At 42.3% G+C, this 13,477-nt stretch overlaps 1 protein-coding gene across 1 annotated transcript in view; it reads left to right on the forward strand.

The window, feature by feature from the left end:
* STK39 (serine threonine kinase 39) overlaps positions 1-13,477 on the forward strand; it is a 254,646-nt gene that overhangs the window by 77,851 nt on the left and 163,318 nt on the right. Inside the window, exon 8 of the mRNA XM_012725522.1 lies at positions 833-888. Within this exon, the coding sequence (XP_012580976.1) occupies positions 833-888 (56 nt within the window). The remainder of the gene's footprint in view (positions 1-832; positions 889-13,477) is intronic.

Consider the following 13,477-nt stretch of genomic DNA (forward strand, 5'->3'; position numbering starts at 1 on the left):
TAGCATACAAAGGGTCTTGTCTACATCCTTGCCAGAACTTGTTTTTTTTTTTTTTTTTTAAATGTGGTCCTTTCTGGTGGTTTTGATTTGCATACTCTCGAAGTATACTCAGTCGAGCTAGATGACACCTCTAGCTTTCTAACACAGGAGAGACTTTAACCCATTGCAACATGTTAATTATTTTTGACATTTTGTCAAAAATTCCCCTAACCTAAACTATGTGAGCTCTCTTTTTTGTGATACCAACTGTATTTTTCCAATAATTAAAAAAAAATACTACTTTAGCAATCAAACATATAAATTGTCACTTTTTCTTTTGAGCGTTAAGGCTACATAGGACAGCTTCCATATTGTAGAGAAACACATTATAGAATATTATAATAACTATTTATCATCGATGTCCCAAGAGGAGAAACTGATCAAGTCCATAATCAAATCCATTATTTGAGATGGAGGATTAATGTGAAGTTATAGCATGACAAATTTGTGTCACAGTAGAATGTCTTTATACAGACAGGGCTTTAATTGTTGATGAAATGCTAGTATTGTGAGTTTATGCAAAATCTTTAACACCAATGATTTCATTAAATCTAGGTATTGATTTCACATAAGATATTTGTTGCTAAAATCCTAACCATTTCCTAAGAGCAAGCTGTAAAAATCACAAATTATCCTTGTAACTTTAAAATTCTGTGATAATTTTTAATATTATAGCATAAGAATTTTTGTTCACATAGCAATATATGGTGTTTAAAAAATCTTCCAGAGTAAGTTAATGTGATAAAATGCTTGTATTCCATAATCCATTCTCTATTTTTTATTTTTTATATAGGGATTTGAAAGCTGGTAATATTCTTCTGGGTGAGGATGGTTCGGTACAAATAGCAGGTAAAACTGATCATCATAAAATTCATTCGCGTTTTTATATAGTAGTGTTACGGCTTTGAAAAATGTAGAATCATTCCTAATAAATAAATTCATGTAATCTGTTTTAAGAATATATCTAGACTATCCTGTTTCCACTGTTGACTCCGAGGTGAAACATGTTTTCCTATTGTTTTGATAAGTCTTTGTTAGACAACCCTATAAATAACACTAATTTTACAACATCCCCTTTTGATAAAGAACAATTTTATTCAGCTTTCTACCTTTCAGATTAAATAATGGTATTTGTATAAGTGCAAGAAAACTACTTTTGAGAGTTGTTTGATGAATTTGAATCATTAAAATATTATATATTTATGTTTTATTTTAATAATTATGAGCTCTTAGAACCTAGGGCTTGTTTTGCTCTTAAGTCTGGTCCTCCTTAGGTATTCTTGGTATCTCCTGGGTGCCTCAGATAAGCACCCTATATGTGTAGCACCTCATTTTGCTACCAGTTCTAGAATAACCTTAAAGGTCTGGGACAAATTGCAGTCATATCTGTCACAGCGCCACGAAAGTCCATGAAGCTCTGATGAGGAGTCCTCTCAGTCACCGCTGCTTTTGGCGTTTATGACTGAACACTGCTTCTCTGTCGTTGCAGGACAATCAGCTTTTGGTTCCCACACATTAAATATTACTAGCAGCAAGACCTAAGAACATCCTTGTGAGAATCACCCACCTGCATCCTGTTGAAGCATGTTGACATTTGCCTCAGAGGTTTAACCAGCCTCATCTATCCCTTCTGGAGCTGGTGTGGACTAGTCCTCTCTTATAGAGCAGGGTTAGGGTCTCGCATATCTAGTTTGAATCTATGATCACAAGGGCTAGTTAATCACAGCTCTTGGTCCCAGTCTTGTTTCTGGACAAGTCTGAGTAGGTAGGGTAATTATTAGAAATACAAGTGTTCGCCAGAAAACAAACACACCCCTACCACACAGGGTGGGCCCGGGGCCATCTCCTTGGCTTGTATTTGCCTTTCTCCAGGGGCCAGTGAACCTTTCCATGATGCCTGGCCTGTACAGCACATTCAGCCATGGCTGGCTTTTATTTTGTTAGACTCACATATGGGAAAATTACACTTTTTAAAGGGAAGAAAAGTTTTGGGGGAAATACGAAAAGGAAATTGGAATTTGTTTCAAGCCAAGTACTTCTTCCTTGAAGAACTAGTAAATGAAAATGCTATCTTTTATTAACCTTTGAAAAGATAGATTTGGTGTTTGGCTTAAGACTGCTGGGGTGATACCCCATGCGTCAGAACCCACCTGTACCCATCCATCACTTGGCCTCCATCATAGTCCATCTTAGACCATTCTAGATACATATGTCACCTCCTCCCTACTTTGGTGGCAGTTACCATAGATGCTGAGATTTGTTCGGGAGCTACCCATGTTAGTGCCTTCTGTCTTTCTGTCTTGTCCTCGCTCCAGAGAGTGGCCTTCTTCCACAGGCTAGGAGCAGGTTGAACCACTCCTTCAGCTAACTGGGTTAACAGCTAAATATCTGTGCATAAAAGCTTCAGACGAACACCAGAGCAGTCTCGTTGATAGAATACAAGTTCTGGGATCTTTGAGCTTGGATGAAATTCACAGGTCAGGCTCTGTGACCTTGGTCCCATTACCTAACCTCTTTAAAACTCTTTTCCCTTAAAGCAGGATAAAAATATAACCAGCCTCATCTTTTCTTGTGAAAGCAAACAAGGCTCTTCATAGCCGGTGATTTTAATTAACAGAGAGGCACATCCGAGGTGCGCAGTAAATATCAACAACTGCATCTATCACAACTCTTGTTGCTGCTTCTGGTACCACTACCGCTACGGTTACTACGGCTCTGTCTTGCCAGCCTAGTGTTCATTTGTACCTCAGATTTGCCTTGGAAGACATTTAGCTCTGAGGATCTTTATGAGTTACAAAGAGGAAATGCTTTTCAATTATAGAACTTGGAAGTTAACTTGTCATTAATCTTTGCTTTAGGCTAATAAGGAAGTGCAATTAATTGTCTGTTTTGTGATGAAATGATCATTTCTCACTATGAGGAGCAAAATAGCAGTGAATTGCCTTTGAAATGTGAAAGCTGGCCCACCCCAGCCTTACGCTGCTGGGTGTTGGCCAGTCCCCTCAGCCCATTATTCTTGTCAGATTCTTGACTTGAACATTGTCTCTGGGCCTTCTGGAGCCCATCATCCTTTTGCTTTTTCTCCTTTGGGATCCCTTAAAAGTTAGTTTTGGTGCCTTTCTTTCTCTCTCTCTTTTAGGCCTTTGGTTTATCTCCTCACTGTGGGTGATGCTCTTGAGTGTAACACTGCACAGCCTGCCCTGAGGACTAAAGGAGTCAGTGTGGGAAGGCCGGGAGCCAGGCGAGGCACACAGAGGCCCTCCCTGCCCCGCCCTTGGCTTTCGTCGGGTCCTCCCTGCCAGTGCAGCTCCTGCTCTGCGTAGTGCCACTGCCTGGAATGGCCACTTCCCAGAGGCACAGTGGGGGTTAGCCAGCAGTTTCAGCATCTTTGGAGCTATAATTTTCTTGAATTTCACATTACTTCTTCTCTGATCCGAGTCCACCATTGACTTCATACAGTATTTAAAATTAAATTTTAAAAAAGAAACCTTTTAAAAATGATTTGTTTCTTTGGACCAGATAGAGACTGACGCTAGTCCCATTTTATAGGAGCTTGACTTGATGTCTGAACAAAATTTGGGACCAGGAGTCTTTGGGTCTTTGCCTGGCATCTTTTGTGGAGGGTAAAGCGGGGGAGGTAAGTAGGAGAGTTGAAAGCAGAGACTCACAGAAGTAGAAGGGCTAAGAGCTGGGCCACTTCTACTGGTTGCTACCTATTATATCTGGATAAACAACTCACTAATTCTTTGTACCTGTTTCCATCTTTATGCTTCTCTTTAGGCCATATTTTCTGAAATACATGTTAAACTGGGAGACGTTTGCATTTTTCTTTGAATGCATTGTGTCTACCTTGAAAGAATTATTTTAAGCATTTTCTAAAAGGGTACTACCTTTTACTATTTTAATAGGAAGCATGATTTTTTTTTTTAAAGATTTATTTATTTGTACATACAGAACTGGGGTACAGGCCAGAGGCTCAGGGGCGGTGAGAGGCTTCACCAGAGACAGAGTGGGGAGCAAGTACACTGCTGAGGGGAGCAGCGAGCGGGTCAGGAGAGGTCTGCCACGCCATGTGGTCTCCTCCGGGGCAGGCGGGAATCGAACTCATGCGGAAGTGGCTTTAGCTTCTCAGTGCAGTGCTTTAACCCGCTGCGCCACCAGGGAGGGCCGGAAGCATGATTTTTATTAGAAAAAAAATAGATTGTGTACATTTCCTTTCTCAGAATGGTTTACTAGAAAAGCAAAAATTAAGGGCTGAGACCCTAAGAAACTCGCACATTATTATTCAGCCAACAAGTGTGCTGAATAAGGCTAATATGCTTCGTTCTCTTTGACAGTACAAATTCCATGGGAATTACATAGTGTCTATTGACTGAATATAAAATCAGTAACTATAGTGACTGAGTGACAGGCTAGGATCTGTATGCAAGTGTAATGTGACTCATTGAGTCCTCCCCATTGCCCTGGGGAGGGTGCTGTTTAACACAGTCATTTTACAGATGCGAAACTAAGGTTCTGAAGGGGAAAGTTAAGTTGCTCAGGTCACACGTATCATCCATGGTAGAGTCAGACTTTGGATACACACATTCTGGCTCGAGAGCCTACAACCCAAATTTCTAGGATTTTCAGGAAGAGAGACCTAAATTCAGGTATAAATGATCTTCGTTTCAGAGGCAAGAGCAGAGCCATAACAATCGCTAGCACTTTACATCTTTGTGTAAATTGATTCCATTTGGGGACCAGGGAATATATCCAGCCCCTTTTCCCTCCTTGGTCCTTCTAATTGACTCACACAGGCTCACTGCTAAGGCTTTGGGGTCCTCTGGTGCAGAAGTAAGCACTGCATTCATATTGCAACTCTTTTCAGATTAGAAAACTTCAGGTTTGACGCAGAGAATTAATACCTGGGCTCTGCCTATTCAGGTTCAAAAGGAAACACTCTACCACATTGCCTGTGCTCAGAGAACCTGTGTGTATGACTTCCTGACAGAAAACTTGGGTAGGGTGCCTTGGTAAATAGAAGTTTTTGCTGTTAATCCAGGATGGAAGGAGTGGCTATTTAAAAGTCATGCTCTTCCCACGACCTGGCACTTTACTTTCCAATTTGATGCTCTGTCATACTGTGCGGAAGCGCTTAGAACTTTGACTAGTTAGTGGCTAAGCCTGTTTGCCCAGACTTAATGAGCGACACCATTTTACCAAACAAATGCATATAAAACATGTCACTTTGGGATTGTGACTCTAAATAGATAGATACCCTGTGCTTTTATAAATACTGATCACTCTTAATGTACTATCACAACACAGACTTCAAAGCACTTGATTTCTGAAAAACTTTCTAGAAGTATATTACTGCATTAGATTAGGTAGGTCCTTGTGCTCATTTTCACTTACTTGTGCTTTTTAGGTGTGTGTCTAAGTGTGTGATTGTGACTGTACCCACCCTTCCTTTTTAGAACAGAAATCAAATCTGAGCTAAAGCATCCTAGAACTCTAGAAACTTACCATCACCTCTGTCTCAGTGTATCTGAGCCCATCGAAGCCAAGCTTTTGTTGTAGACTTTTCGCTGAGGTACTCCGGGTAGCACCTTTGTTTCTGAGAGGGAGATTATATCCTCTTTTGCCTTTGAATACATTTTCAGCTTTAGTCTGTATCCTGAGCATTGGAAGCACTATGATTAAAACTTCTGCTAGGAAAACATGTAACTAGACAACTTGTTCCAGTGCTCAGATACTGTTCTCAAGGAGTCAGAGGAGGTGTGCAAGGTGGTTGGGTTTTTATACCTCTTAGGTTCTAGCATTTTTCTTCTGCGACCTTGACTTTGGTAAAGTGCATTTAGAGGGGAACATGAACAAATGAAGTATGTCAGTGTAGCAGAGGAAGGCGGGTCTGCCTCAGCACGGTGAGAGGGGCTCCCTGTGTGCACCAGAAGCAGATATGGAGTAGAATCAGAAAGCTGGGCTGAGGCATCCAGGTCAGGGAATGATGGTGGCAGCACGTGAAGAGTATTTTGTGGACTCATCACACTGCAGGGCCTCCTAGTGCTCCTGTTTCTAGCCAGCTCATCAAGTATTTAACTCTCTGTGCCTCAGTTTCCACATCTGTGTAATAGCGATGGGAAAATACTACAGGGGTAGAGGAATTGCACACATTCCATTAATGTCACTTTGCTTTGACATTGAAATGGTGCCTTAAATTATTGAGGACGTAGTAGGCCCACGAGGCAGCCAAGGAGCTGAAGCTGGAGGGACCCTGTTGATCAGTCATATCTTTTTGCTTCCCTGTTTTCTCTACCCCATCAGTTTTCCCAGTGTTACCGGCATGAAAATTCTACAAGGCAGATACTGCTGTATTAGCCCCTTCATCAAGTTTAAAACTGTTGCCAATGGTGTAAAGCCTCAATTTGCTCACATGGAGTCCTTGTTTCAGTCTTCTCCACGCATTCTTTCTGCTTCCCTTATTTGCTGTCCCACTCACGTCCCTTTCATGATTCAACTTAGGGTGTGCTTTTCCTGGGAAATCTTTTTTGTCCTTTCCTCTACCACTTGTGTCATCACTGGATGGAGCACCTTACCCCATTGGTTTGAAAGCACCCTTTACACACTCCCAAATAGATCACCTTTTACAGGGCACTGAAATTGGGTCTCTGAGTTCCCCTCTTTTATCCAGGCTGTAGATTTACCAGTGACAGAAATGCCATGTTGTTCGTCTCAGATGTCCCCTCCAAGTGCCTGACACATGGCAGGTGTTCATGAACCTTTGGGCCCGGTGACCTGAAATGCAAGTATGCAGACAGTCATTGGCAGGCTCTGCAAATGTGTGTGCCTGCTGCTGTAGAGGATGCACCTGTAGGGCTTAGCTGCAACTTTAATTAAGACTGTCAGCTTAACAGAGAGGAAGGAGAACGTATTTAAAATATTTGGGGATGTACACTGGTGCATATTTTAAAGTTTGTTTTATCAAACTGTTTTCAGCTCTGGTTTTAGGCAAGTGCTTCCTTAGTTGGTTGGTGAGCAGTAGAATGATTAATAAAGTGAGGGAAATGTGCAGCACAGCCTGAGAATTATACACACACTCAGAGATGAGAACACAGGCACAAACTTAAATCTTTGAGAAGTATAAAGTGCTTCATCATGAACCAAAACATATGTTTTGCATTTCAGGAAGTTTATAATTATGTGAATTATGGTTTAATGAGTTAGGTAAAAATTATCATATATTCTTAATTATTCTGCTTCCGTAAATAAGGACAGGGAATTAATGGAGCTCCCTGAATGATGGGCTCTTGACAAGCGGTCACATTTGGTAAAACCTCTAGCATGAAACCAAGATTGTAATCCTTTCTGGAAACCTAGTTTTCCATTCCATCTGCTCACCATTGATGAGAAATATTTTGGGAGGTTTTAAGCAGCTTCCTGTCCTTTAACAGCTGCTAACAGTTGTTTGAGCAACAACTTAAGAAAATCTTATTGGGGAACCTGATGGGAGGAAATCACTCTGCTCCCCTGCTGGAATTTCTCTCAGCTGTGCACATTTAGCTGCACGGGCCACAGGACTGTGCTGCAGGGAGTGTGTAGGCGGTTGTGCAGCAGATGGGACTGCCTCTTCCTTTGTAGCTTCTCTCCCTCCCTTTCGTCCTTCTTCCCCTTCCCTTCTTCTCTACTTTTCTCTTCTCCCTCTCTTTTGCACCCCGCCCTTTATTTCTTCCTTCCTGCCTTTAAGGTCTGCAATGTCATTATTAAATCATATTTCGTGTATTACCAGAGAGCTGTTGAGGCCTGGGAGAAAGAAAAGTTTTAGACTAAGAGCAGAGCCATGTTCGTGGCATGATCATTTTTTAATTTGCTTTTCCAATTGCCAGAAACTCCATTTGTTAATAGCAAAAGTAGTCCTTCCCTGGCAAAAAGGTGAACATTTGGTACTTGGGTTCAATGCATCATAAGTGGTTAGCTGACAGGTAATTATTGAGCAGTTGCTATGTCAGGTGCAGTAGCCAGCACTGATAGGGTGGGGAGCAGTGGAGGCGTCATGTCTGGCATGAGAGTTCACAGCTCCATGAAAGTTTAATGAAACAGATAACTAGCCATTAACTATTGAATCTAAACATTTTTTAGTGGCAGTACGTGCATATACGTGAGACATCCAAGTTAACGACACTGTGTCCAGTCATAGGTGTTTCAGTCAATAACATCTTAAAAGCTACTGTATGTATGGCCCTCCCTGGTGGCACAGCAGGTTAAAGCACTGCACTGAGAATCTAAAGCTGCTTCTGCATGAGTTCAATTCCCGCCTGCCCCGGAGGTGACCACATGGCGTGGCAGACCTCTCCTGGCCCGCCCGCTGCTCCCCTCAGCAGTGTACTTCATCGATCTGCCTGTTCTGTTCCCGCTCTGTCTCTGGTGAAGCCTCTCACCGCCCCTGAGCCTCTGGCCTGTACCCTGGTTCTGTATGTACAAATAAATAAATCTTAAAAAAAAAAAAAGCTACTGTATGTATCATACATAGATTTGACATTTTTAGAAAATTTAAATCGAAGTAACATAAACATATCCTTGGAATAGAATTGACACTTGCTGAACCAGGGTGTGCTTAAGGGTACAGCATGTAAGGATTGTCTCAGTCCCGGGTCACTAACCCAGCTTGTACGCTCAGCCAAGCTCTTTGATGACCACAGTCAGTATCACTTCAGCTAAAGTGAGCATTCTTGGGCTTCAAGTTTCCTTTCAAATCTAAAAGTTACATAATGCAGAACTGTGTAACCCCCATGCCACCCAACAAACTGCCCTTACCTCTCACTCTCTTTCTAACTTCTTTTAAGGATGGCAGCTCCCTCCTTTGCTACGAGCAGGCCAGAAGCCTGGTGTCCTGTGACCTTCTCTTTCTTTTATACCCCATGCTTGCTCATGCCTCAGGACCGGTGACTCCCTCTCTCTGGAACACTCTTCAGTACCTCCTACAGCTCTTTGCTCAACTTGGCACATCAGTTAGGCTTCGATACCTATACTTGATAAAAATGTAAATCCTTGGGCTCTTCTCCCTCAGACCTGCTAACTCAGGAGCTCTGGAAGTGGGCCCTAGAAATCTATATTTTATGAAGCCCTCTGGTATTTCCAGTGCACTCTAAAATCTAAGACCATCACTGTCTATGGTGCTTAGTAATCTTGTTTAATATATCTATTTACCTCTTCTCTCTACCCCCCATCCCAGTTTAAAGGTCAGCTCCTTGAAGGCAGGGATTTCAGTTCTATGACCCAGTGTTTAGAAATGGAAATGACAGTTTAAAAGAGCTCAGGAAATAGTTGTTGAATGAATTCATGAACGTATGACTGTATAGTAAGTTCACATTAAAAGGATACTGAGCCACAATGTTTAATACATGATCTTCATGGACTTTTCAATAGTAGTAAGTTAAAATGTGAGGGTTATTTTTAATTACAGACTATAAACAGCCTCCGGATTCTTTGAAAATTGCGTTAGCCTCCACTAATCCTTCTCAAAGCGTTGGAAATGATGTAAATTATGGCTTTAAATACTCGTGGCAACTGGAGGTGTGCTATTTTTAGCATCTCCTTTAGGGACTGTCTCTTTCAAAGTGTACAGATGGGTTATAAGAGTTTTATGGAGGCTTCTGATAGTAGGGCTACTTGAGTGGAAATTTGTGTAAAAAAGGCCACCTGCAGGTGTATGAATATTGCATTGGAAATTTAGACTTATTAATATTTGATCTAAGTTGCTTGTGCCTTGTTCCTGGTCAGCTCAGGAACCTCCACTGACTACAGAAGCATGCTTTTGGCTTGGGAAATGAATAGTACGTGTGTAATATGCTTCCTTAGTGCTGTTCTCACAACTGTGTTAATTCAGCAGGGTAGTTCTTAAATATGAGGGGAATGAGGACCGCTGAGTAAATTAGACTTGTGTAAAGTCATTCTGAAGGTCATAAAAAACAGATCCATCTCAGCTGTCCTGATTGAGTTCCCCTTCTTTTCCTGCCCTCAACCTTCCATGCTCCTTTATGTCTTTTGGACATTTCAGCTACACCCAGGGACTCGTGTTTTTTTTTTCAGCATAAAATAAAAAAGGTTGACAAAATGCTTTCCAATGAACTGTCTTCAAACACAATGTTTGAGTGGCCCTTCATTAGGCTCGGTCACTAAAGACATTCTGGCACCCATGTTAAACCATGCAAGTCAGAGCATGGTCCTGAGTATGGGGGGCAGAATAAGTTAATATCCCTCTTGTGACTGGTTTTACCAGAGCATCTGCAAAGTATCCCTCATATCTTGCCCTGGGGAGTCAGGGAAGAATGGATTTGCGATTTGGGCATCCTCTATGCTTTTCCTTTGTTCACTGTAATTATCGTATTTGATAGAAAGTTGGCCACTAGTGAGCTTTTGCTATTGAGAAAGCTGGTTCTTTCCTGGCACCCTCAGCACAGCTGGCCTGGGATTACTGCTCCAGCTTCTTTCTGCTACCCCCAATTCCCTTTTTGCAACTGCTGTGAAAGGAATGGCCTCTGGCTCCACTCTCAACAGAAATCCACCTGCTTTCGAGACGGTTCTGTGGCTTTGACATAGGTGGGTAGACCATCTGGGGTTTGCTACGATCTTAAAACAGTTGTTTTTCATGCTGTGGCTAATTGGCTATATTACTCAACTGAACTGCGAGCCAAATGTGAACTGACATCCACCACCACTTATTCTGTCTTTTTGTCAGCTTAAGCCTGGCTTGTCTTGGTTGTGAGAATGGTTGAGGAAGGGGGCAGACGTGGCTGCTTGCATAACCTTGGCATTTTCACCAAGAGCCCTGTTGAATTGTTCTTATAATTTGTCTGTGTCATGAATTGATGTTGATTCCACATACAAAGGACAAGCAAGTGCTGAGAACTTATCCCTTATAAATAAAAAAAGATAGCACATTTGAAAAGAAACCAACCTGTTGAGGGCAATTACTAGAGTTTTACCTCTACGAGAAACCAGTATTGGGAAGGGGTGCTTCTTTGTGTTTCTTTTATTTTGAAAGGGAAAACCCTAACTTTAGGGAACAAAAAGATGATGTTTTCTGATTTTTTCTTTTGATGCCAGAAAATGTTGTGAAATTGTTATTCTGTGATGTTTCAAAGAAGGCCAAGACCGCCTCTCCCTCATTAATAGATGGGAAACACAGATGGATTTGCCTAAAGCAGCAGAGAGTCGACTGACTCTTGAGAGTCGAGACTGAGGAATTATGACAGATTATATTTCCACACCGAATGCCTTGGACACCAGGATGCATCCCATAAACTCAAACAAGGCTGCCAGGCATCATTTACTTGCCAAAAGTAACAGATACAGTCGAAAGCCAGAAAACCAAAAATGGTGGCGGGAACGGAGAGGAAGAGTTTCGGAGAATTTTCTTTGATTCTATCTGGTCCCTCCCTCCTGAGCAGAACAGGTACTATGTGCCAATCTGAAGTGAAGTGTGTATGAGTAATCGATCACTCCCAGTAGATACGATGCCAACATGTTTATTTCTGACTTCCTTAAAACATGAGTAGGTTCAAGGTTATCGTTTTAATAATACATCATTCTCACACAAGTTACACTTAAGAAGTTGCATGAGTGAGAGAGGAAGGAACCGGGTTGCTAACAGCTGCTGCTGGAATGGGGCTGCCCCTGACCTGTCTCCTCTATGCTATGGCACACCAGTGAGCAGCTGGTACTCGTGGGCTGCCAATAAGTATTATGATTATAAACTACTTTGTGTATAAAAAAAAAGGGTTTGTAAAAATCTGAGCATTCCCATAAAGGGGTAACTTATGTGTGAATTTGCTTGTCTTGCTTGACACATTGAAATCTTTGGGGATCTGTGAGTCAGAGAGCTCTGCACGATGTGATTGGCACAGCTAGTATCACCCATTCATACCCACTACATCACTCGCTGCACAGATGGCCATACACAAATAAGTTTTCCCTACTGCTCTCCATGATGGTGTTTTTCTTCATCTCCATGGTAAAGAGGGAATCCCTACTTTGAGGTGTACAGCCATACCTGAGCATGCTGGCTACCTCGGGGAAGCCAGTGTCTCAAGCAGTGCTTCTCCATCCTCCCTGTGTGTTGAGTCAGTGACATCTTGCTACAGCAGATTCTGCTTCAGGAGGTCTGCAGGGGACGCACGAGCCTACATTTTCAGAGGCTCCCAGGGGATTCTATGATTCTGGGTGGTAGCAAGAGCCTAGAACAGAATGCTGAAAGTACTTCTTCTTTCTTAAAATTTTACTGTTCTTTTTGTAGTGAGTTTATGTAAGTGTAGCCCCAAACAGCAACTCTTGGCAAAAAAAAAAAAAAAAAAAGGTGATTTAGACTTTATCTGCAGGATGTTTTTTTCCCTCCCTCTTGAGATGCTGTGCATTTATTTGTTTTGATTTGTGCCCCTGGCATTATAAACCATGCTTAATATTGAAGCTGTTTAAAACCCCCAAATTGCACTGTGTGCTATATTGTTTCATTGTGGATTTTTACCAAATCTTTTTGGGGATTGCAGTGACTTTAACCACTGATGCAATGGTTAACTCTAAGAGTCTTGAAGTAGGAATCAGCCTAACTGTGCTAGGCAAGGGCAGGGGTTGTAAGAGTTAAGAAGCCTCTGGGTACAAATACCAGAGTGCTTGACTGGCAGGAGATTAAAAGCAATACAGACATTTAATTATCTCACATAACAGAAGTCCAGGGCATTTGATTCCAGGCTTGGTGCAGAAGGCCAGGATATCACAGAGGTCACAGCACTTTCCTGGATTCTGTCCTGTACCTCGGTTTCTCAGCCAGCACCACTCTCAGTCAGTTGCTCCCAGCATGACCTCTGCACATGACAGTGTCTTGAATAGACAGGAGAGTGGGAAGCAAAGGCGCCTTGCAGGGTAGTGCACTTATTTAGGTGAAAAACTCTCCCCCCTAAGACCTTGAACTGTTTCCCCTTTGAATTTCATGCGCCAGGACTAGGGCAGAGCCTCAGATCATTCACCGGTGAGAGAAAACAGCCACCATGATTGGCTTAGGTCAATTTAGTTAATCCCCTGAGTCTTGGAAGCATCAGGCTCCTGGTAGAAGTGGTGTATAGAATTGGTGGGCAACCAACAGTGTGTGCCATTAGGACTGATGTCGAGGGCTACTACATATATTCTGAGCTTCCCATTTTGCAGCTTGGAAAACTGTGGCTCAAAGAAGTTAAGTGAATGTGCGGGGGTCACACTCAGCCTGTCACTGCAAGGTGCCTCTTTGGAGTGGACTTCTCAGTCACTGTGGCCTCCTTTATCTTCAGGGACTCCTTGGGGAAGGTGAGGAGTACCCTGGTATGCCTCTGATTGAGGGGCACACCTCTCCTAGCAAGTGTGTCACTCTTTGGACTCCTGATAGCTGTGTTCACATTAGTGACGTGCTGAAATGGCATGATTGGACTAGAGA

The sequence above is a fragment of the Condylura cristata genome, unplaced genomic scaffold (assembly GCF_000260355.1).
Source record: "Condylura cristata isolate star-nosed mole 26May11 unplaced genomic scaffold, ConCri1.0 scaffold00002, whole genome shotgun sequence".
In the NCBI taxonomy this organism is placed as follows: Eukaryota; Metazoa; Chordata; class Mammalia; order Eulipotyphla; family Talpidae; genus Condylura; species Condylura cristata.